Source organism: Nycticebus coucang, chromosome 22, assembly GCF_027406575.1.
Source record: "Nycticebus coucang isolate mNycCou1 chromosome 22, mNycCou1.pri, whole genome shotgun sequence".
In the NCBI taxonomy this organism is placed as follows: domain Eukaryota; kingdom Metazoa; phylum Chordata; class Mammalia; order Primates; family Lorisidae; genus Nycticebus; species Nycticebus coucang.
The window spans coordinates 45,303,691-45,327,238 of record NC_069801.1 but is presented as its reverse complement, the minus strand read 5'-3'; the positions used below and the strand labels follow the sequence as shown (position 1 = coordinate 45,327,238).

Sequence of the window (23,548 nt, the reverse complement as noted above, 5' to 3'; positions counted from 1 at the left end):
ATTCTGGAGCTGGGATGTCTCCTAAAACACTGTTCTGCCCTCCTCTTTCCCCTTGTTACTTTTTATGCTCATAGTATTAGTAATGTTACCACTCATTATAGTTTACATCAAACAGATTCCCCTTCATAGGTTACAAGGTTACACAATGTCTTCCTATCTTAAAGTGGTTATATCTTCAAAGCATTTTTATTCTGGACTAACTTTATAGTTAGTCAGCACTTCACTGGGTCCACACAGTGCCCTGGGTCCTTGACCAGCATTGTGGAGCCCATTTCCCCCAACTTATCTATGACAGCAGGCCTTGGACGTGAATCAACAATCTCCAGATGTCAGACGTAGGCTCATCTGGCCTTGTTAGGGCCTGACCAGCAGTACCCTGCAGGAAATGGCCGTGCAGGTTAACAGAGGCTGGGAACAGATGAAGAAAAAGAAGAGTACAATGGAACCTCTGTGTGTTGACTGCTCAAAACACTGTCCCAAACTGGTCCACATACAGAGGCGGTCAGCACAAGGAACTAGGCCACTGTACTGGTACCTGCATGATGTGGTATATGTCCAGGCTATGAAAATTAGGTCGACCGAAGGAGGGTGGTCAATGTCAGGAGGTGGTCAGCTATGGAGGAGCTGCTGTAATTACCTTTGCAGGCCTACAGGATGTACGTGCGTCCAGGGCGCAGGAGCAGCACGTGTGCTCAGCCCTGACAGCTCTCTGCCCTCAGAGGAGACTGGCAATGTCTCAGTTCATGACACTCCCCACAGTCCTGCCTCCCTCCTCCCACTCTTACCTGTTCTCCGTACTCCCTGCCTTGGAAGTCAGGCCATCTGACAGGAAATACCCTTCTCTCCCACCCTTCACTGAAGCCCAGAGCCCTGGGCCTCTGCCAGGGACCCTCAGGCCTGCTTCTCAGCCGTTTGTCAGGCTGCCACAGGGCTGGGCGGCCGGTCCGTTTTTCACACACAGATATCAGGGTAGCTGACAGAGCTGGGCAGGCTTAGAAATGTCTTTAGCTGTGAGCAGAATCTCAATGAGGGCTCTGGGCCATTCTGTAGTGGGTGTTGATGACCCTGGGAGGCCCTGTCCTGGCAGTCAGGGAGGAGAGTAAATATCTCTGGCTCAGGACCCAGCTGCCAACCCCTGCCCCTCTGTCCACAGATGGTTTCTTGTCGTCAGCCATGTTGAGAGCTGTTGACTTGTGTACGATGCCCGCCTTCTTCCAGGTGGTATGTGTGTGAAAGGGGGAGGTGGTGACCTCCTTCACCTAGAAGGGGGTTTCCTGAGGTCCGGGAGAGAGGGCATGTGGGAAGAGGAAGGGAGAGTAAAGGGGAACTGCAGGGAAGCTGTGAGTCCTCCAGGAAAAAGAACAGTCTGAGAGGGAAATGAAGGGAGCTTGGAAAGTGAGAGAAACACATAGAGTATCTTAGACCATCTAGTCTCAAACTTTTCCACCTAAACACATAATATCAACGAGGACTGAATGTAAGAGTTGGGGAAATTGTCGGGGTACAAACTGATCCCTTACAAAATTTGCTCAAATATTATTTTTTATCTTTAAAAATCACACTTTGAATCTCACATCATAAAATAGGTCTCAGTCATCCATTTCTCCATCAGGATGCCCCTGCCACCCTGCTTCTCCAGCATCCTTCCCTGATCTGGCAGTGATTCTGTGGCACGATCGTGGGGTGTGTGTTCTGGTTCCTGGAAACACAGCCTGACCAATTGCTAGTGTGGGCAGGAGGGACAGTCCATTCCCCCACAGCCTCCACCCTCGGGCAGCTCGCAGTCCAATGGGGAAGGCAAGTCCAGCAGGACATCACAGTCAGGGTAGAGCAGCAGCCGTGCCGACATGTTGGGACACATGTACTAGGCATTTTTTACATTCTTTCTGATGCAAACATAACTCTAGAGCAGTTATAATCAGGTTAATTGCAGATGAGAAAACCAAGGCTAAAAGGGTGAATGATTTCTCCCCCAAGTCATGTATCTATGTAGGTGGGGGAACAGGGTTTAAATCCAGTTCTCCCTTATTTCAAGGTCTGAGTTCTTCCTATTCCCATTCTCTTGATTCCTGTAATAAAAAAATTTTTGTACCTGGGATGAAAGAAAATGATCCCAGACTGGGATAATGGTCAGGAAAGGATTCCAAAAGGAAGCAATGCCAACGCTGAGTTTTAAAGCATAAGAAGTTGACCAGACCTCTATAAGCAGGGAGAAGAGAGCTTTAGGTGTGGGGAAGATCTTGTGAATGATATTATAGAAAAGTAGTAAGAGATAGGGTCAGAGAAATGGGTAGGGCCAGATCGCAAAGGCTTTTTGGTGGTAGAACATTATCTTTCAGCCTTCAGGAAAATAACTAAAGTATACTTCATTTATTTATTTATTTTTTGAAACTGAGTCTCATTCTCAGAGACTCAGTTGCCCAGGGTTGATGCAGTGGCATCATCATAGCTCACAGCATCCTCAAACTCCTGGGCTCAAGTGAGCCTCTTGCCTCAGCCCTCCCCCCAGTAGCTAGGACTCCAGATGCATGCCAACACACCCAGCTAATTTTTATTTCACGATATTTTATTTTGTAGAAACCAGGTCTCAGTGTGTTTCCCAAGCTGGTCTGGAACTCTGGCCTCAAGTGATCCTCCTGTCTTGTTAGGCAGTGAGGATGCAGAGCTGAGGTAGACCTAACCTTGGCCTCCCAAAGCACTAAAATTATAGGCCTGAGCCACTGTGCCTGGCCATCACAGAAGTTTATTAAGTGGAGGACTGGCACAGCCAGATTTGTGCGTAGGAAAGTGATTTCTAGCCAGGTGTAGAGGATGAATTGAAGAAAGGAGATTGGAGGTTCTCTCGGCCTCTCTCCATCCATCTCCATTTGTCTCCGTCATTTATCCACCTCTGGGTCTCCTCTGTCTGCCTATGTCTGCCCAGTTATCAGCCTCTTTCTGGCCTATTTATCTGGTCTCTTGGCTTCCTTTATAACAAAGTCAGTTCTCCACTCTGAGCCAGCGGTCCCTCATCAATAAAATGAGGATCATCATGCCAACCTCAAAAGGTTAGATGCGGGATTAAGTGTTCTATTGCATGTGAAATCTTTTTATATGTTACAAAGTGCCGTACAAATGTGAAGGATTATTAATTATCATCTAGCTATTGCCCTCTCAGGTGGTTTTTTTTTTCCCCCTCAATAAACATGAGTGTCGACTGAAGTCTGGATAACTTGCTATCCAGTCTTCTCTGGACTTGCTGTCCTCTCTCTAGTGAGACGAGGAGTTTATGATACATCAGAAACAATACCAGTCTTCTACAGGGTCAGAGTATAGTAGTATAGGTAAAGTGAGGACAGCAGCCTCTGTTATGTGCTTCTAACTTGTTGCACATCTGTCTGTCCATCCATCCCTCTGACTCTCTAGCTGTGCTTATCTGTGTTCACGGGTGGTCACTGACTGAGAACCATCTGAGTCACATTAACCCTCACGGCAACCCCCTCCCCACTATCACACACCATTTACCATGCAATTTTTGAGAGCTCGTGCCTTTAAAATATGAAAGAAAAACAAATCTTGGGAAAAGCACTGCTCTGGATGACTTGAAAGGTTCCTTCTCTCTTTGTAGTTTTATGACCCTCCGCAGCCTTTCCCTGGTGCCCCAGGACTTGAGTCCCACAGAGCTCCAACACTGCCACATTCTAAAGGCCCAGAAAGCTTTCAACCTAGAATTGGAGTCTATTTCATTGAATCCCACATGCTCTGTGCTTAACCTGGGACTGCCACATAGTTCCTGGGCAGTTCCAGCCATCAGCATCATGGTGACTTTGTCCTGTAAACCCCTCATCTTTGAAACAACTCCTAAGAAGCAACACTGTACATGGGGAATAAGTCCTACTCTGCCGCTGACAAGCTTTGTGGCTTCAGTCAAGTTATTTAACCACTCTGGGGTTCAATGTCAAAATCAAGATAGTCCATTTTTTTTTTTTTTTTGAAACAGTCTCAAGCTGTTGCCCTGGGTAGAGTCCTGTGGCTTCATAGCTCACAGCAACCTCAAACTTTTGAGCTTAAGTGATTCTCTTGCCTCAGCCTCCCAAGTAGCTGGGACTACAGGTGCCTGCCACAACGCCTGGCTACTTTTTGGTTGTAGTTGTCATTGTTTGGCAGGCCCAAGCTGGATTCGAGCCCGCCAGCTCCAATACATGTGGCTGGTGCCCTAGCTGCTGAGCTACAGGTGCTGAGCCCAAGATGATCCTATTAAGGTTGTCATGAGGATTAAGTGACATAATGTCCAACCTGAACTTTTTAGCACAGGACCTAATTTTCCTATGCTCAATGAATTGTCTCAGAGTCAGGACTCATATTATTTTTCCTTAGGTAATGAGAGGCATATTGTCACTATCTAAACACTCAGTTTTTGTGGTTTTATGTGCGAGTATGTGTTTGTGTGTATAAGAGCAGATATGTTTGTACAAGGGTGGTTGTATATGGATTTTTTTTATTTAAGTCCCCTGTTTATGACTGCTAAGATACTAGAATAGTGCTGCTCAATAGAACTTTCTGTGATGATGTTAAGTTACCTTTAAGCTGTCCATTACCGTAGCTTCCAGTCACAGGTGGCTATTATGACTGTGGAAATATATTCTTTAAAATTAATTTCAATTCATTTAAGTTTGAATAATCACAATTGACTAATGCATTAGACAACACATCCCCAGAGTATGCCCTTGTTTCTTTTATTATAACTAATGCTTATTATGGTATAAAAAATTACTTAATACTACCTGGGTTTTAGGCACTTGGCCATGAACTAATTCATTTAACCCATGTCAGCCTTGTGACATGAGTGGTCTTATTGTCACATTATTTTAATTGATAAGGAGACCAAGACTTATAGAAATAAAATGACTCCTTCAAAGTCACCCAGATAGTTCAAGGTTTGAGCCCAGATGTCCCGTGCCACAGCCCCTCCAAGGCCGTGCTCATGCTAGCTTATAGCAGCGTATGTACAGTCTCCAGGGTGTACGTACAGTGCCCTCCTGTGACAGATAGATCACTCTAGCTGCAGGATGGAGAACGGATTTGCTTGGGTAGGGAGGGTTAGCTGTTTTGAGTAGAAGCAGACAGGCCAGCTGGGAGGCTCCTGCAACAGCCCAGTCAATACTGAACCCCAAATCACTGGCCTTCTTACCAGGAGCCTCCCAGACTACTGAATGTCAGAGCTGGAATGACCTTGAGAGGCCATCTAGTGTAAGTTCTTATTTGAAGAGTGATGAAACTGAGACACAGAGGCAAGGAGGTGATTTCCCCACGGTTGTCAGAGTTGGCACAAGAGCTCCTATTTCCTGCTATGATCTTTTTTCTGCATCATACACCATTATAAAAACACATTTTATTATCACCAACCTCCGTACTTCCATCCAAATCCTTCTTTCATTTTTAGAGACTGCTTCTGTTTTCTTAAATGCCACCAAGTCGTCTAAAAGGCAAGAATTTAGTTCTCCCTAAACAAATCAATTTTTACAAAGAATAAGCAAATCCTCCCCCAGAATTTTAAGCGTGTCCTCCAGAGAATACAGAAAGTCACACAAGGTGTCTTAGAAGTAGATAGAGAAAAGCTGATTCCATTTTTTAGAGAAGGAAGGGAATCAAAAAAAGCCCAAGCACAACTTTTCTGATGTCTGATAATATTTTTCTCTCATCTCTCATTTCCCTGCAACTATTTTGTCTTAAGGCTCTGGGAGCCTGTGGGAAGCTGCCCTGTGATTTTTATCTCTATGATTAAAGTGTTACACTTTATTGAGTTCTTTACATCAGCAGCAAAATCTGCAATGCAGGATTTTACATAATACCTCATTTCCTTCTTGCACCATTACTGTTATTAACCTGATGGCAATAAACAGAAAATACAGCTTTGCTTATGATGTACTCTTTATTTTTGTTCCAAGAACAAGAAAGGGCAAAAATAGAGAAAGAACCCAGAGAGACTAGGCAAGAATTTTTTTTACCTGTTACATTCCTTCGAATTTCTCTCCCCCATTTCACAACAGTCTTTCCCAGAAGTAAAAAATAGAGAGAGGCTCTCTCAAAGATTTTTTTTTCTTCCATCACTTATGCATTCAATAAGAATTTCTCCAGCACCCACTATGTGCCGGACACTGTGCTAGATGTTGGACATATAAAGATTAACAGAATGTGATTTCAGGCTTCGAGATGTGCTTGGTGCATTGAGAGAAAGAGACACATGAAGTAATAATAATGAGACAGTGAGAGGCATACGATAAAAATGGAGGTTTGAGTGACAATCCAAGTGAAGGAGAGTCCTTACAGGGAAGTCCTTACAGAGGTGGGGAAGCTTGTGTTGGGTCCCTGAGGATAGCGAGGTAGGACAAGGCATTCCTGCCCAAGAGAACAGCATGAGCACAGCCCTGGGAGGCAAAGAAGAGCATGACAAAATCTAAACAGCCTCAGTTCAGCCCAGAGAAAGTGTAGAGTGCTTGTCAGCAGACTAGGGGAAATGAGGTTGGAGGTCGAGGCAAGTCATCACGGACCTGACACGCATGCATGAAAAGTCTCTTCCATGCCTGCCAATGATCCGCACTCCCGGCTCCCCAAAGATTGAAGAATCACAGCAAAATGATGGAGTGGGAAGAACTCATCCTCTGGATAGAGGATCTAGATGTATCCTTGGCCCTGCCACTTACTTGCCGTGTGACCTTGAATGGTACATTTGTCTGTAAAATAGGTATAGTGTGAAAGAGATAATGACGTGAACGAGTTGTGTAGGTTGTCGACAGTATTTCACGTGCCAGAGGAAACGAACAGGGGAGCAAAGCTCCAGACAATGCAAAACGCCGAGAAGCCACAAACTCATCCTTCATGTAGATGTGGGAGAAGGTGCCTGCACTGTCCTGGGACTTCCCTTCAGACCAAGACTAGAGTCCTGTCTGCTTCCCACGCCTCCTCAGGTAACCGTGCTGGGCTCTCACAGCTTCCTGGCTGAGGGAGGCTCTCCATAGGATTCAAGTTCTTCTCTTTGGAGGGAGGGAGTGCCTGGAGCAAAGTAATAGCTTGAGAAAACCCTCACCTTCATCTCATTATTTGATTATGTGTATTTAGACGTTCGATTTAAAAAAAAAAAACTCTCGTTCTGATTCCATATCCTGATAAAAATGTGCAACACTTGTGCTTCCCGTAGTAAGGGAGAGCTCTATTTTTATGGGAAACACATGATTATGTGAGGAAAACATTTTGTTCATTGAAATAGCCATATTTAGGAAAAATCAACTTGTTTGGATCAAAATATCATAACCTAACTTGTCCTCTAACTGAGGACAAGTACCTAGGAGGCAATTGTCCAACTCAGACTTATAAAATAATGACGTCCCCATTCTCACGGAGTGGCCACATACTCCACCCACCTGCCCAGGCCAGAAATGAGGGAATCAGAACTGCCAGGACCCCTGCCCCTGCTTTAATTCAGGGATATATTATTTTTTAATTAGTTCTTGTCCTAAGCCGTCTACTTGTCTTTGAGTCATATGACCTCCTATTCATCTTCATCACAGCTTCCAGAGGAATCTTTCTAAAATGTAAATGTAATCAGTTTATTCTTTGTGGCTTACAAGACCTTCCAAAGAAGGGTCTGTGGAAGCCTCCCCAGCCCCGGAACTACCCCCACGCCCTCCTGCCAGGCCAACCCCCTTACAGTCCCCTCAGTGAGCAGGTGGTTTGGGCCTTGGGGCTTTTGTTCACAAGCTCCTTCAGCCTAGACTGTCCTTCTCTCACTGGAAACGCCTTTCCTCGTAGTCCACTTGGGAACACCGTCTCATCTCCTGGGACCTGGCTGGGCAGTCACCTCCTCTGCAAAGCCTTTCCTGAGTACCTGCTAAGTTGATGGTTCCTTCCTGGGCACTTTCACCCGGTCTTCACCTGCAGCTCCCACAGCAACAGAACGGCCGATGCACACTCACTTGCTTCCTTGTCCGTCTCCCTTCACTGTACTATGAAAAGAAGAGAGAAAGGTGGGAAAGGGGGGATGGGAGGAGAGAAGGAATATAGAGAGAGAAGAGAGAAAGGGCCAGAAGAAAGGTGGAAGGAAGGAAGGGGAGAAAGTGACAGGAAACAGACCTCGGATCACTGCCTGAACCTTTCTTCTTCCCTTCTCTCCTCCAACTGCCTACAGGGACTAAAACAGATAGGAACCATCTTATTTTTCCCCAGGATAAAGTACATAATTTCAGCATGAATGTTGGCACCCTTGAACGCTTCTTTGAAACGCAGTGAAACGTAGCCTGCCAAGTGGGAAGCCTGCATTAGCGTGGGGAAATGATTGAACTGCTGCCTTGCAGTAGGCTCTCCCCACAGGGCCATGCCAGGGGAAAAGACCTTGCACTTGTGTCTTCAAGGAGGTAAGGTGGGGAAGGCTGGAAGCAGCTATCCTTAATTAGAAGCCAAAGGAGAGAGAGGGAGAGAGAGAGAACAGTGCAAGGCAGGAAGACGAGGATTTGAAGGATATAAGACTCTCAGGACATATTGGTGGAAAGAGCCCTGAGAAATCACAGAATCAATTCTCTGAATGGGGAAATTGAAGCCCAGAGAGGGAGGAGGACTTGCCCAGGGTCACAGAGCAAGCCAGCAGGAGAGCCAAGATGAGCTTCCTCTGAAGAAAGGAAGTCACGTACCTGCAGGAACCACTGTTTCCACGGCGGGACAGAATGTACCATTCCGTCTCTGCATCAGCTAACAACCTCCAGCAGGAGGTGTCCCCAAGCACTCAGACCACAGCTATTTACTGAGTTTCTAATATGTGCCTGGGGGTGCCCAAGTTTCATTAGCCTTTGATTTATAATGAAGCAACATTAACTTTTAATTACCAAATTAAAATATCCCTCAACTCTCAGATGCTTAAATATTACATCTCAGCCATCCTCTTGGAACTGAGAATTCCCTGCTCAGGCTGGGGCTTCCTGAGGAAAGGTCTGGCTTTTCCACTTGTATCTAGGTCCTCTCCTGATGCAGGGTTGGGCATGCAGGGTGACCTCTGAGGGTGGGGATCAAGCCCAGGCTTCGGAGGTGGTGATGCGAGTTAGAAACACATCTCAGGCCGACTTGTATGTCTCCCTCACATCCCGCATTGCACATACAATTACTTGTAAGATGTCCATCAGCCCTGCAAGGTTATGAACTCCACAAGGTCCATATTCCCAGCGCCAAACATAGCACAGTATCACAGTGTTAGCAAGAATATATTGAGAGTATATAAGCTGCCAGACTATTAACTTCTATTTTCAGATGAGGAAAGTACGGTTCAGAGAGGGAAAGTGACTTCTACAGATCATTAAGCTCCACCACAGCTAAACTAACCCTAACCCTAAATTGTATGATTCCATTTGTAAGACATTTCTAGAAAAGGCAAATATCTGCAGATAGAAAACAAATCAGTCTTGAAGCCAAATCTCCCAGACTGCAAAGCACACTGCTCCCATGACTGCCTTCTGCCGCCATCACCCCTGTCATGGCCACCAGGGGCTTTTCAGTCAGGGAGGGGTGCAGAAGGCAGAGGTCAGGAGCCCTCTCCTTTCTCTGTGAAGGTCTGTTATAGACCCCAGACTCCTGCCCTGAGCTTCCCATCCCTCTTGTCCAGGCAGAGAAGTGGAGGAATGGATGGAGGTAAGGGAAGGCTCCTTTCTGCCAGGCCACATCTGGCTCTGCCTGGGTCCTTAGAAAGAGATACAGAAATGCTTCCATTGGTGTTCAGATTTCACTTTTCTGAGTAAAATCAGATTGTCAGAGACAAACTGGAAATACAAACATGTGTGCTTTACTCCTCATCTTGCTATAATTGATCCTTTTCCCCAAACCTAAGCATTACTCTTACAAATGCCCCTTCCTGAAGTTTATTCTGCTGCAGCCAAGGATGCCACAGGCGCAGGGGCTGGGTTGTCCAGAATGGCTGAGAGATGACGCACTGAGGCCCAGGTCAGAAACAGTTGGGACTGGATCTCAGCTCTACCACTTGCCGACTCTTTGCCTGGGTTTTCTCTTGTGATGGTAACAGCGCTAACCTCATAGATAGTTGCAAGAATAATTACAGGCCCATACCTAGGAAGCACTCCTGAACGTCAACAGCTGCCGCAGGTGCCTCGGTTACGAGCCCAGACTGCTGGGCTCTGCCAGTGACTGCTCTGTGATTTGGGGTCCCCTTGTAAGGGATTGACCCTCTCTGTTTCCGAGTTTTATCCTTTGCAAGTGATGTTTCTACCTACTAAGATGGTGGGAAGTTGAATGAGTGCCTGGCACATAGTCCTATGTTATTACTCTCCTCCTCCCAGAGTTCCTCTGGATAGACTCTGGAGAGACCCTAGGACTTCCTGTCCACACCCCAGTCACTGTGCCTTTCTCTAACTTCAGGATACCTGGCCCATTCATTCATTTATTCATTGAGTACTTACAGTGCGCCAGACCCTGTGATTCACCCTGCAGGTTGGACAGACCAAACGCAGGGCTAGCCCTCCAAGTGTTTGCAGACCACACCCTCCTCTGGAGACTTGCCTGTTTCTCCCCCTCTTGGGTTTCATGAAACCACACTCCCCTTGTTTTCCTTCTACTTAATCCCACAGTCTCCTTTGCTTCCTTATGTAGCTGAACTCTCAACTAGAGCCCTCGACAAAGGGCTCCAGGCTCAGCTTAGGACGCCTTCTTGGTCCACACTCTCTGTTAATTAAACGGCCCCTCCCTGGGGATGGTTTCTCCATTTGTACTTCAGTCCAGACCTCTCCTTGGAGTTCTGTCTTCACAAATTTAACTGTCTACTCAACACTTCTGGCCTGGCATCCAGTAGTCATTTGAAATGGCAGAGATTTGTATCAGAACTCTCAGTTTCCTAACAACTGTGCCCACTGGGCAAAGCACCACTACCTACTAAGTCACTGAAACCACAGACCTTCAATGCGTCCCATGTAATCCACGTGCTGGTCCTGTGGAGGTGTGGCCAAAATAGTTATCACACGTGCCCTTCCCTTCTCTTCTCTTCTCCTCCACCATCAGTCTAACTCAAGCCACAGTTATGAGCTGCATAATGATGTTTCAGTCAATCTAAAACTGTGCACAATGGTGGTTCCATGAGTTATAATGGAGCGGAAAAATTCTTAACACCTGGTGAAGTCGCAGCCTTTGTAATCTCACAGGACCTCACATTACTCACCTATTTGTCATGATGCCGATGTGAGCAAACCTACTACAATTATGGGCAGCACATTATACTTGATAGTGATAAGAAATAGCTATGTTACTGGCTACTTTCACTACACTATATTTTTAATTGTCATTTTAGTGTGTGCTTTTTCTACTCACCAAAAAAGTTAAATGCAAAACAAACTCAGGCAGGATTCCAGAAGAAGGCATTGTCACCACAGGAGCTGCCAGCTCCTGAAGACCCTCCCAGGGGACAAGATGTGGAGGTGGAAGGCAGCGGCTTTGATGATCCTGACCTTATGCAGGCCTAGTCCAATCTGTGTGTTTGTGTCTGAGTTTTTGTTGCTGTTGTTTTGTTTTGTTTTCCGGGGCCAGATTTGAACCCACCAGCCTTGGTGTACGGGGCTGGCGCCATAACCACTGTGCTATGGGCGCTGAGTCTGCGTCTTAGTTTGTTTTTCTTTCTTTCTTTTTTTTTACTCACCACAAAACTAATGAGGAAATGTCTTAGTTTTTAACAAAAAAAGTTTTAAAAGTTAAAAAAAGGAGGGACGGAGGGAGGGGGGTGGGGCCTTGGTGTGTGTCACACTTTATGGGAGCAAGACATGATTGCAAGAGGGACTTTGCCTAACAATTGCAATCAGTGTAACCTGGCTTATTGTACCCTCAATGAATCCCCAACAATAAGAATAAATAAATAAATAAATAAAGTTATAGAATAAGGATATAATAAAGAAAATAGTTTCACATAGCTTTTTATACGGTTGAGTTTTACACATACTACAAAAGAGTCAAAAAGTTTAAAAATAATTTAGGGCGGCGCCTGTGGCTCAGTGAGTAGGGCGCCGGCCTCATATGCTGAGGGTGGCGGGTTCAAACCCAGCCCCGGACAAACTGCAACAAAAAAATAGCCTGGCGTTGTGGCGGGCGCCTGTAGTCCCAGCTGCTCGGGAGGCTGAGGCAAGAGAATCGCGTAAGCCCGAGAGTTAGAGGTTGCTGTGAGCCGTGTGACGCCACGGCACTCTACCCGAGGGCAGTACAGTGAAACTCTGTCTCTACAAAAAAAAAAAAAAAAAAAAGAAATAATTTAAAATTTATGAAGTAAAAATTTTATTGTAGGCTATGGTTAACTTATTGAGAAACAAAATTTTTTTATAAATCGAATGAAGCCCAAGTTTACAGTGTTTATAAAGTCTACAGCAATGCACAGTGATGTCCTGAGACTCCACAAACACACACTCACTCACTGACCCACCTGGAGCAGCTCCCAGTCCTGCAAGCTCCATTCATTGATAACAAAACAACAGCAAATTAGATCTGAGACTTTTTTTTTTTTTTTTTTGGCCTCAGTCCGCAGCCCAGGAAACATTCTTCCTGGGACAAATCTCAAGGAGGGAGTTGTCTGGGAAGTTCCCCCACTTCTTGCTCCTCCTCCCAGCCCCATACCTCAATGCCTTTTCAGAGGCTAAGGGTAATAATCTCAGCCCCACACACCTCACAGTTCCTCAGCTCAGAGATGAAGGGCACTGCGTGGGCCTTCCCTACTGTGGTGGGGTAATAACCTCACTCGACCACACACTCCTGAGAGGACGGCAGGACGCGGGTCATGAGCATCTGAGAGCCAGAGGCTTCAGCCCGGGCTTGGCCAGGTCTGGCCATATAACACTGGGCGAGTTACTTGAGCTCTCTGAGTGTCAGGTCCCTTCTCTGTAAAACAGGAACAATGATTAAGCTCACCCTTCTCAATTTGCCATTATCCCTGCATAAGCTTCAGTTTCTTCCTCATCTCTAAACCTGAGATGCCCTGCCCTTCCTGAATTGGATTGCCCCAGCTTGCCCTTCCTTCATCAGAATGAAAACGTGATCCCTCCCGAAGCACTGCGTGCGTGTGCAGGATTCAGCACCGTGACAGAGCACCAAGCTCAAGTTTTGGCCTGTGCTGAGTGAGATGAAGTGGGGAAGCAGCTCAGAATGTAGAAGGAAAACCCATTTCCTCCCTGGTGTCTAGGAGGAAGCAAACTCCATACTAAATTATGTTGCAAATATGCCCCAAGGTAGTTTTCATTTTATTGGCACTGATTTTAATTTACTCTTTAGGCCTCTGATTGCAGGATGAGCTGTTGGCTGCTGGCAAGGGGACAGACAGCCCTTCATCACTCTGTTTTAATTAAGGTTCTTAAGTTTGCAAGGAGAGAACAGAGAAGCTCCCCCCACCACCTTCTATTCCTGTTCCCAAATTGTAATTAAGGGCCCTGCATTAGTGACACACCTCTTGCTCACAGACAGTGTCAGAAAAGTACCTTTTTTTATTGCTGGAAAAAGCATAAAATGTCTTCTCATTCAATTTTTTCATCAAGCCTTTAATGATACCCTACTGTATACCCAGCCTTGTTCTGGTCCTAAAGATAAAAAAAATCATCAGTATATGATCCCTGCCCTCAAAGAGCTCACATTCTACTGGGAGATGAAAGTAAAGGATTACAATGTCATGTGAGAGCAATATGTATGCTGAATTATGAGAACACAGAGGAGGCCGTTAACTCAGCCCAAAGGGATAAAATAAGGCTGTTTCAGTTGAGATTTTGCACTAGTCAAGATGCAAAATGTTAGCTGCTGTAATAAACAATCCCCAAATCTCAGCGGCTTTCTACCGTGAAAGTTCATTTCTCTCTTACGTCATAGTCTGATGCAGGTCCGCTGACTCTCCTGGCCACTTTCTTCTGAGTGCTGATTCAGAGACACAGGTTTCTTCCTTCTAATAGTATCATCACTTTTACATGTAGCTTCCATGCAGAAGGGCAAGAGAGAAGGTGGACAATTAAATGTGAGTTTTATTGGCAGGCCTGGAAGTTACCAGTTATCACCAGTACCCACATAACATTTGGTCCCAAGGGAGATGAGAATGTACTATATGGCCCCAGAAAAGGAAAAGAAATAGGTTAACATCTATTCAGTGTCTGCATTAAATTTTAAGATTGGGTTGCAGTTAATAAGATAAAGAGCTAGAGAAAGTATACTCCAGGCAGAGAAGATAGTGTCTGTAAATGTGGAGGCAAAAATAACAAGCAAAGTGGTTCCAGGTACTCCAGGTAGCTCCACATGGCTGGACTGTCAAGTGTCAGACCAGAAATAGAAAGAGCTGAGACTGGGGGAGGGACCAGATCATGCAGGGCCTTTCTGAACAGATGAAGGGGCTTGGACTCTAAGTCTGTGACAAGAAACTATAGACCAGTTTTAACTAGGGAAGTGACAAACAGACAGTCCCTGAGTTATGAATGAGATACGTTCTGTAGGTTTGTTCTTAAGTTGAATTTGCATGTAAGTTGGAACAGGTACATTTACCTATTACCTATAATAGCCTTTGTTCATAAATTTGAGTTGTACCTTAGTTGGATCTTTGTGAATCGGGACTGCCTGTAACTTGTTAGCATTTAAAAAGTTCACTCTGTGATCCCACCATTCACCCTCATAAAAGTACTGAGTACTTTAGATACTTTTTCCTCCATTCTTGAGATACTTTACTAAGTAGGATATGTTCCAGCTCCATCCATATAAACATAAAAGAGGTAAAGTCTCCATCTTTTTTTAAGGCCACATAATATTCCATGGTGTACATATACCACAATTTATTAATCCATTCATGGGTCAGTGGACACTTGGGCTTCTTCCATGACTTGGCAATTATGAACTGAGCTGCAATGAACAATCTGGCACAAATATCTTTGTTATAAAGTGATTTTTGGTCTTTTGGATATACTCCTCGTAGAGGAATTGCAGGATGAAATGGCAGGTCTACTTTTAGATCCCTGAGTATTCTCCACACTTCTTTCCAAAAGGGACATATTAGCTTGCATTCCCACCAGCAGTGCAGAAGTGTTCCTTTTCTCCACATCCACATCAAGATCTGTAGTTTTGGGATTTTGTTATGTGAGCCACTCTTACTGGAGTTAGATGATATCTCAAGGTGGTTTTGATTTGCATTTCTCTGATGATTAAAGATGATGAGAATGTTTTCATGTGTCTGTAGGCCGTACACCTATGGGATCACACCTATGGTGCATATTGCAAGGGTACATGTTGTATCTACTAAGTATAGAGTATAAATTTCTTATCACAATAATTAAGTAAATTAAGTGAGGGATATATTAACCAGCATGATGTAAGCATTCCAAATTGAATATGAAATCAGCACATTGTACCCCATAAATGCATTAATATATATAATCTACCTTTTTATGATTTAATAAAAAAAATTTTAAAAGTTATAAACCACAATAAAGATATGTTAATAATGAAAAAAATAAAAAAAATTAAAAGTTCACTCTAGGGCAAACCCTAGTGGCTCATAACTATAATCCTTGCACTTTGGGAGGCTGAGGCAGGATATTGAAGATCAACCTAAGCAAAGGCAAGACCCCATTTCTACAAAAAAAAAATAGAAAAATTAGCTATCTGTGGTGGCATAACCTGCAGTCCCAGCTACTCAGGAGGCTGAGGCAGAAGATCCCTTGAGCCCAGGATTTTGAGACTGTAGTGAAGTATGATGACACCACTGCACTCTAGGCTGGGTGACAAAGTGAGACTCTGTCTTAAAAAAAAAAAAAAAAAATTCACTCCTGGGCAGGCTTGGTCACTCACACCTGTAATCCTAGCACTCTGGGGGGCCAAAGCGAGTGGATTGCTTGAGCTCACAAGGTCAAGACCAGCCTGAACAAAAGTGAGTCCCTGTCTCCATTAAAAATAGAAAAAGCGAGGCAAGAGGATCACTTGAGCCTGAGCTGGAAGTTGCTATAAGCTATGACGCTACAGCACTCTACCCAGGGTGACAGCTTGAGACTCTGTCTCAAAAAAAAAAAAAATCACTCTGAAGCAATAAGGAAACCAGTTAAGAAGTTATTATAGCAGACCATGTAAGGGATGATGGGGGCTTGCATCAGACATGGTCCCTATCCTCAAGGAACTCACAGGCAGACTTACCAGCCGTATTAGGCATTTAATAATAAGTAGTAATATCAAGGTCCAAGAAAGAAGCTGTGTATAGAATGAGGGATTTATTTTAACTAAGGATGAGAAGTCATGAAAAGTTTAAGGAAATAATATCTCTTCTATCTCATCCATTTATCACTTACACAGATGCGAGAAAAAAGGCACAATGAAGAGTTACGAATTGCCTATAGTCACACATTATATTAACATTAGAACCAGAACCAGAACCCCTGCTTCTGCCTTTATGCTTCATTTTAATTGGGCCAACACAAGTCCAAGTGACCAGTTTAGGCACAAAACATAATCAGGATGTTGTTGGAATTAGTCTTTGTTTGCCTTTGGCATTCCCAGCAAAAACGCTCAATATGTATAACAAAGAAAAAGAAGAACTAAGATTTCAAACTCAGACTCCATTTAGTTAAATCTCCTACACCTTTTCCTACTCTGTTTCCAGCCTCCAGAATCTCAGAGTGGAAAGGAATATTAAAAATGAACTAATCCTTTAAATTGATTTGGAAGTACTAGCCAATGCAGTTAGACATGAAAAAGAAGTACAAAAACTAAAAAAAGAAGAGATTAATAAAAATAATAATAATAATTGTTATGTATGGGTGATAAGATTGCACGAAAAGTACTGTCCCTTTATTCACCCCTGTTCTCTAGGCATTCTCACTTCCTTGGTGTTCCACAAACATGCCAAGTGCAAGTGACTTTGGTATTTAATTCTACCTAGCAAACCCTTCCACCTGATATTCCTGAGGCTAACTCTCCTATTTTATTCAAGTCTCTGTGCTTCTAAAACTTGTATTACTTCCTGTTCCCTTACCCGGCTTTATTTGTCTCCATGGCATTAATACCTCATGCCATACTTCACATTAATTAATTAATTAATTTGTTTTCTTTTTCTCACCATAAAATGTAAACTTTCTGAGATCAAAAGCCTTCTGTTGTGTTCATTGCTATATCCCTACAACATTGTCTGAGTAGGAACTTAATTATTTGCTGAATGAGTAAACAAATAAAAACTCAAAAAAATAATAAAGTATTATAATAAATAATGGTAGATTTAGTGAAGGTGTATGTACAAACTTTATGTGTTGAAAACAAAAGGCTTTTTATTTGCAGAGAACCACTAATTAGAAGACTTAATGAAAGAAAACATCACATTTACAGCAGCAACTAAAAATATAAGCTGCTTGGGTATAAAACAGAAATATTCAGGGTCTTCATGAAAAAAAGTCTTCAAAAACTGCTGAGGCCAAGGGTGGTGGCTCACACCTGTAATCCTAGCTCTCTGGGAGGCTGAGGAGGGTGGATCGCCTGAGCTCACAAGTTCGAGACCAGCCTGAGCCAGAGTGACATCCTGTCTCTAAAATTAGCTGGGCATTGTGGTAGGTACCTATAGTACCAGCTACTTGGGAGGCTGAGGCAAGATAATCTCTTGAGCCCAAGAGTTTGAGGCTGCTGTGAGCTGTGATGCCACAGCACTCTACCAAGGGCAACAAAGTGAGACTGTCTCAAAAAAAAAAAAAAAAATTCTTGCTGAATCTGAAAGAAAACTTGAATACATGGTAAGTAAAATGGGAAGGTTCAAAGCCAAAAGAGCCAATTCTTTTTAGGTTAATCTGCAAGTTTTACATGATTATATTACAAATCTTGACAGTATTGTGGGTGGGGAAAACTAAACAAGCTAATTATAAAGATCACATAGAAAAATATGCAAGAAAATCCAGGGAAGTTCAGAAAAAAAAGTGTAATAAGAGGATATTAGCCCTCCAAATATTAAAATATGTTATTAACAGAAAATAATTAAAGCTGTGTGGTACTGACTCATAATAGACAAATGATTAAAACAGAATGGAAATTTTTAAAATAAACCCAAATACATGTAAAAAGTTATACAGGTAAAGATGGCTTTTCAAGTCAGCGGGGGAAAGATACACAATTTAATAAATGGTATTAGGACAATAAAATGTGATCCTTACCTCACACCCTACAGCTATCTCAATTGAAGTTGAAATGAAATATTTAAAAACAAAAACAAAAGAATAAAATACAAGAAATAATGAAAAAAAATTAACCCAGAAACCACAGAAGAAAATATTGATAAATCTGCATTAAAAATTAGCATTAAAAAATTTCGACATGGAAAATGTGCTAGTAGAAGGTAAAAGGACAAATGACAAAGTATTTTTATTCTACACATAAAGGCTAATTTCTCTAATATATAGCTTCTAAACACCACTAAGAAATAAATCCCAATAACACAATTTTTTAAATGGGCAAAGGAAGTGAACAAAAAGTTCATAGAAAAGAAAATGTAGGTCCGGTGTGGGTCACACCTGTAATCCTAGCACTCTGGGAGGCTGAGGTGGGTGGATTACCTAAGCTCACAAGTTCAAGACCAGCCTGAGCCAGAGTGAGACCCCCATTTCTAAAAATAGCCCGGCATTGTGGCAGGTGCTTATAGTTCCAGCTATTTGGGATTTGGGAGGCTGAGGCAAGAGAATCACTTGAGCCCAAAAGTTTGAGGTTTCTGTGAGCTGTGACGCCACCACACTCTACTGAGGGCCACAAAGCGAGACTCTCTCTCTCAAAAAAAAAAAAAAAAAGAAAGAAAGAAAAGAAAAGAAAAAAGGAAAATGCAGGGGGAAAAGGAGGGAAGGAATAGGTAACAACCTACCTGACAGGTATAATGAATACTACTACATATATCTGGGTGACAGGATCACTTATAAATCATGACTCAAGCATTATAAAAGTTATCCATATAACCAGAAAAAATTGTACCCCTTAAAACTTTTAAATAAAAAAAGAAATGAAAGAAAGAAAATACAAATAATTTTTAAAGATATGAAAAGATGCTTAATCTTACAAAAAAGATAATTATCTAATACTATGTACTAAGAAAAATTCAGATTAAAACTACTCTTAGAGATAATTTTCCCCATAAAAGTAGCAAATATAAAAAAAGTTTGATCCCACCTGTACTGTCCAGATAATGGAGAAAGAGACATTAAATATGACCAAGGTCCGTTGTCAATATTTATCAGAATTGAAAATGCACATAGGATCCAGAAATTCCACTTCTAGGAATGTATCCTACATATTGTTTATGTGTGAAATTATACACACACACATACACACAGTCCATTACTATGGCATTGTTTCCAACAGGAAAAGGCAGGAAATACCTGAAATGTCCACCAGTAGGGGACTGGTTGGTCTCTAAATGGCTGTTTAAAAAAATGAGGTAACTCCTTATGAACTGAGAAAGCATCACTTTCAAGATAGATTCCAGAGGGGGAAAAGGGAGATCCAAGGAGCGTGTTTAGGGTGCTGCCATTTTCAGAGAGACGTTGGGGGAGGGAAGCAGGGGGAATATTTACTCCTAAATTCACAGACTATCTTTGGGAAGATACATGTACACGGAACCTGGCAACATTAGTTGCCTCTGAGGAACAAAACTAGGAGGGAGGTTTTTCACTGCAAATTATTCCACCTATTTTGACTTTTGGATCATAGGAATCAGTCAATATAATTAAGCTGTGGGCTATGTAAAGTGAAGTCCTATTAACTGCCAGGCGTCAGGATGGGGCAGCAGAAGCCACACTGAACCGTTATCAGAAAAGCCAGGTGCTAGTTCGTGCTTCTTTAACTTGCAGGCCAGTCTGAAGCAAGCAACCTCCCTGATCCGAGAAAGGTCCGAGAAGCTGGTTTCCAAGGCCCTTGCCGCCACTGACGCGCAGTGGTATGAACTGCAGCTTTTCCTTACACATTTCTTAAATCGTCTTTCCACCTCCTCCTTCCCTCTGCAGCTCATCAAATGCTCGGAGGAAAAGACAGACAATTGAAGAAAATAAAATTGCGAAGATGACTTTTATAGGGCTCCTGTTGAATCATTGTGTATTCCACCTCCAAAGCTGAAAATGATGAGTTTAATATCACACAGAGCAGTGCATCTTGTATCTCTCAAAAGACAGCTTACGCTACCCAGAGAACTGGGAGCTCGGCAAGACATAATTTTTCACTCCAACTCTGAGGCAAATGAAATGACAGTCATTGAGCCCACATTCAAGAAGCAACATGATTTTCATTTGGTTTTAACTTTGTTTGAAAATGTCCCGAGGAGGGAGACTTCTTCTAAATGTGCATTTTCTTCTTTCCCAGGACTATGTGCTAGAAAGCAGATAGAAAGGGGCCAGGTTTTGTCTTGACTGTTTCTAGTGTTGGCCATTGATGATGAAAAGTTAATTGTGCCGGGGGGTCGGGGGGTGGTGGTGGGTAGGTCTGGATGTCAGTCCCAGTTATTCCGTGAGCTTGGGCAAGTCCACTCCATATTTGGGAACTTTTTACTTTCAGAAAGGATTAATAAACCTAACTGGGCTGATTCATAGGAAGAGAAAGTAAGATATGAGGGACATTGATGATCTTACAGCCTAAAAATCCCCCGGTTTCTGCCAGTCTGTTAGGGTGTCTAGACTAGAGTAATATCTTCTGGGTTGTTGGGTCAATCATTCTGCATATGGTTACCAACCACCCTTCACCTCCAGGAAATGGGCTTTTTACAGATAATCCTCCTGCATTCAGGGAAGTTTAACAATAGTAACAATCAAGCAAGGAAGCGCCTTAGATATATGCAAGAACCGAAAAGGATGAGCCAGTGTCATCTTTATAGATTGCGAAGGCTTTCTTGCCCCGTGCACTGTTTATACATTGTTGAGGAGTCTGTGTAGCATCATGCAACAAGGTTAAGTAAAAATAACTTAAGACTTCATATACAAAGATCCCAGAATAGTGCCTGGAACGGGTTAGATATTCAGTAAATGATAGTAATTATTATTGGTATGTTTGATTGCCACTGTACTTCTCTGAGGTTGGAATTAAAATATTCTTTTTGACGATAAGAAAGCTGAGGCTGTACCACTCCTCAGCTGAAAATGGCCAGGCTGGGGCAAAACTACAAGCAGGCCCAAAGTCAATACATTTATGGTACCTGGAAGGTACTTCTCATTAATCAGAGAAATAAATGCCGCTAATGTCTAGTCATGGATGTGTTAACTGTTCTGAGTAACTAACAACCCAACAAAAACCTCACTTCTTTAGAAGACCTCTAAAGAGGGATGGTAGTGGGAGTGCTTTCAGTCACTAAGGGCAAACCATGTTAAAAGTCAGGAGAATCTGATCCTCACCCTTTCAACCCCTCCCAACCTATTGAAAATGGCTGCTAAATCTGCTGAGTCATAGGGCCAACTTGAAGGAAAATGTGTGAGAGAGTGTGTGTGTGTGTGTGTGTGTGTGTGTGTGTGTGTGTGTGTGTGTAAAATGTCTGGTCCCTTTAAAGCGAGCTCTCCAGCACCGACTTCTCATTTGTTATCCTCTCTCGCAACAGAAAACGAGCCTGGAGTTTTATATTGACATCCACGCCCACTCCACCATGATGAATGGCTTCATGTACGGCAACATCTTTGAGGATGAGGAACGGTTCCAGAGGCAGGCCATCTTCCCCAAGCTCCTGTGCCAGAATGCAGAGGACTTCTCCTACGTAAGTCAGGCACTCTCTCTCAGCCAGCCCCAGCCCCGCACCCCTGCCCTCCTCTGCCTCTCCCCACCTCCATGTCTTCCTCTCACTCTGTTCGCGGGAACACCTACTCTGTACCAGGTCTTACGTGGGTGATAAAGATAGAGGCAAACAAGCTGTGCCCATGCCCTCAAGCAGCCCATCGCCTGTCGGGAGGGAGAGGAGCCAGTGTTTGTTCAGAGCATCTGCCTCCAGAATTCACAAGAGGAAGAGCACCTACCCCAGGCCAGACCTGGACCCAGGGTCTACTGTCACCACCCCGGTTCTTTTTGAATGAGTACAATGTATCTGCTGAAGGGGGTTGTACACCCACTGTTTTCTTCCTCCACGACTCCTTTTCAGCCTCAATTTCTCTGTAATGGGTGGGTGATCATTCTCTACCCTGCCTGCTTCATAGCTTCCTGGGAGGACAAATGCGGTTATAGATATGAAATACTTTGCAGGCAGTAAAGACCTCAGAAAACTCCAGAGACTGTTGCTCTTATTACCCACCTCACATGCTCAGAGAGGCTTAGAGAGGCTGTGAGGTGGGAAAAACGTGTAGCAAAAGCAATGTTGGGAAAAGGCAACATTGAGAGAAGACAGGGAGGGGATTGGCACGGGGTGTGGGGACTCGCAGGAGAGTCTTTTGCACATTTTTCCTTCTGTTACTAAGTCTGTGGGGCCTGTTATTTCCATGTGGCCAGAGGTGGAGAGGCCCACAAAGGTCACAGCAATTTTTGAAGCTGATGAGCTGAAAACTCATCTGCCCGTTGCTCCAGGCCCACATGTTAGTGGAGATGATGAATCTCTCTGTGTAGGGAGATGCTCTTTGAATCCCAGAATCTATGAATGCCAGACCAAGAAAGGAACTAGGAGATTATTTATCTCAGTCCCCTCTTTACACCCAGGGGTGAAGAGTGGCCCCAGGCAAGTTGAGTTTCTAGTGCAAGGTCACCTAGCTTTCAGTGTAGATGCCACACAGGGGGCTTCCCATCTGCAGTCGTGGGATGGAAGAAACAGCCATGCTTGCTTCTGTAAGAATTTGATAGAATGGCCAGCCCTGTCTTTTTTAAACCACTGCAATTTCAGAGCAGACCGTGGCCCCCAGAGTCCAGGTTTCCTGGAAGGCTGGGTCATAGGCCTCAGAGACCCTCACTGGGGTGAGGTTTCCAGGGACCTTAGAAGGGACACAGTCTGGGAGTCTTATTTCTGGGCTTGCCTGATTGATGTCCCTACTTGCAGCCTCCTTAAGGGCTCAGGGCTGGAGTCAAGTTCCTCTATCCTGGTGCAATGCCAGGCTCCTCTCATCTCCTCTCTGATCCTCAGTGCCCAACTGTAAAATAGGGTCGTTGTATTCTGCTACATGGATTTCAGATCTGACCTTCTATGATTTTTGATCTTTTGCTTTACCTCAAAATACACACAAACACACACAATTTCTGTTTCTTTCAGTCTTTCTGTAGATATTTCTTGTGTTACCCTTTTCTTTCCCTCCATTTTCCTTATTCTTTTATCACCTGTCGCATAAGACGCACATTCTCTTATTGAAACCACCTGTTCATTTATTTACATTTCCATGGCACAGAATGCCTTTCTAACCTCAAGTGAACTCACCCTCAAAATCCTTCGAAAGAGATGTTATTATCACCTCCACTGGACAGATAGGGACACGGAGGCTGAGACAAATAAGGGAACTTGCCTCATGTGACAGGATCAGGACGTGGTAGAAGGGCATCTTTCTGCAGAGAGGCCTGGGACTCTGACCTGCTTACTCCTCTCTGTCTTCACCCACCATGATGGGTGCTGTGGGCATCTCAGTGAGGA

General features: G+C 43.7%; 1 protein-coding gene across 1 annotated transcript in view; it reads left to right on the top strand.

Moving 5' to 3' along the window:
* Nucleotides 1-23,548, top strand: part of AGBL4 (AGBL carboxypeptidase 4) — a 1,493,965-nt gene that overhangs the window by 1,413,643 nt on the left and 56,774 nt on the right. Inside the window, exon 10 of the mRNA XM_053576008.1 lies at nt 21,554-21,706. Within this exon, the coding sequence (XP_053431983.1) occupies nt 21,554-21,706 (153 nt within the window). The remainder of the gene's footprint in view (nt 1-21,553; nt 21,707-23,548) is intronic.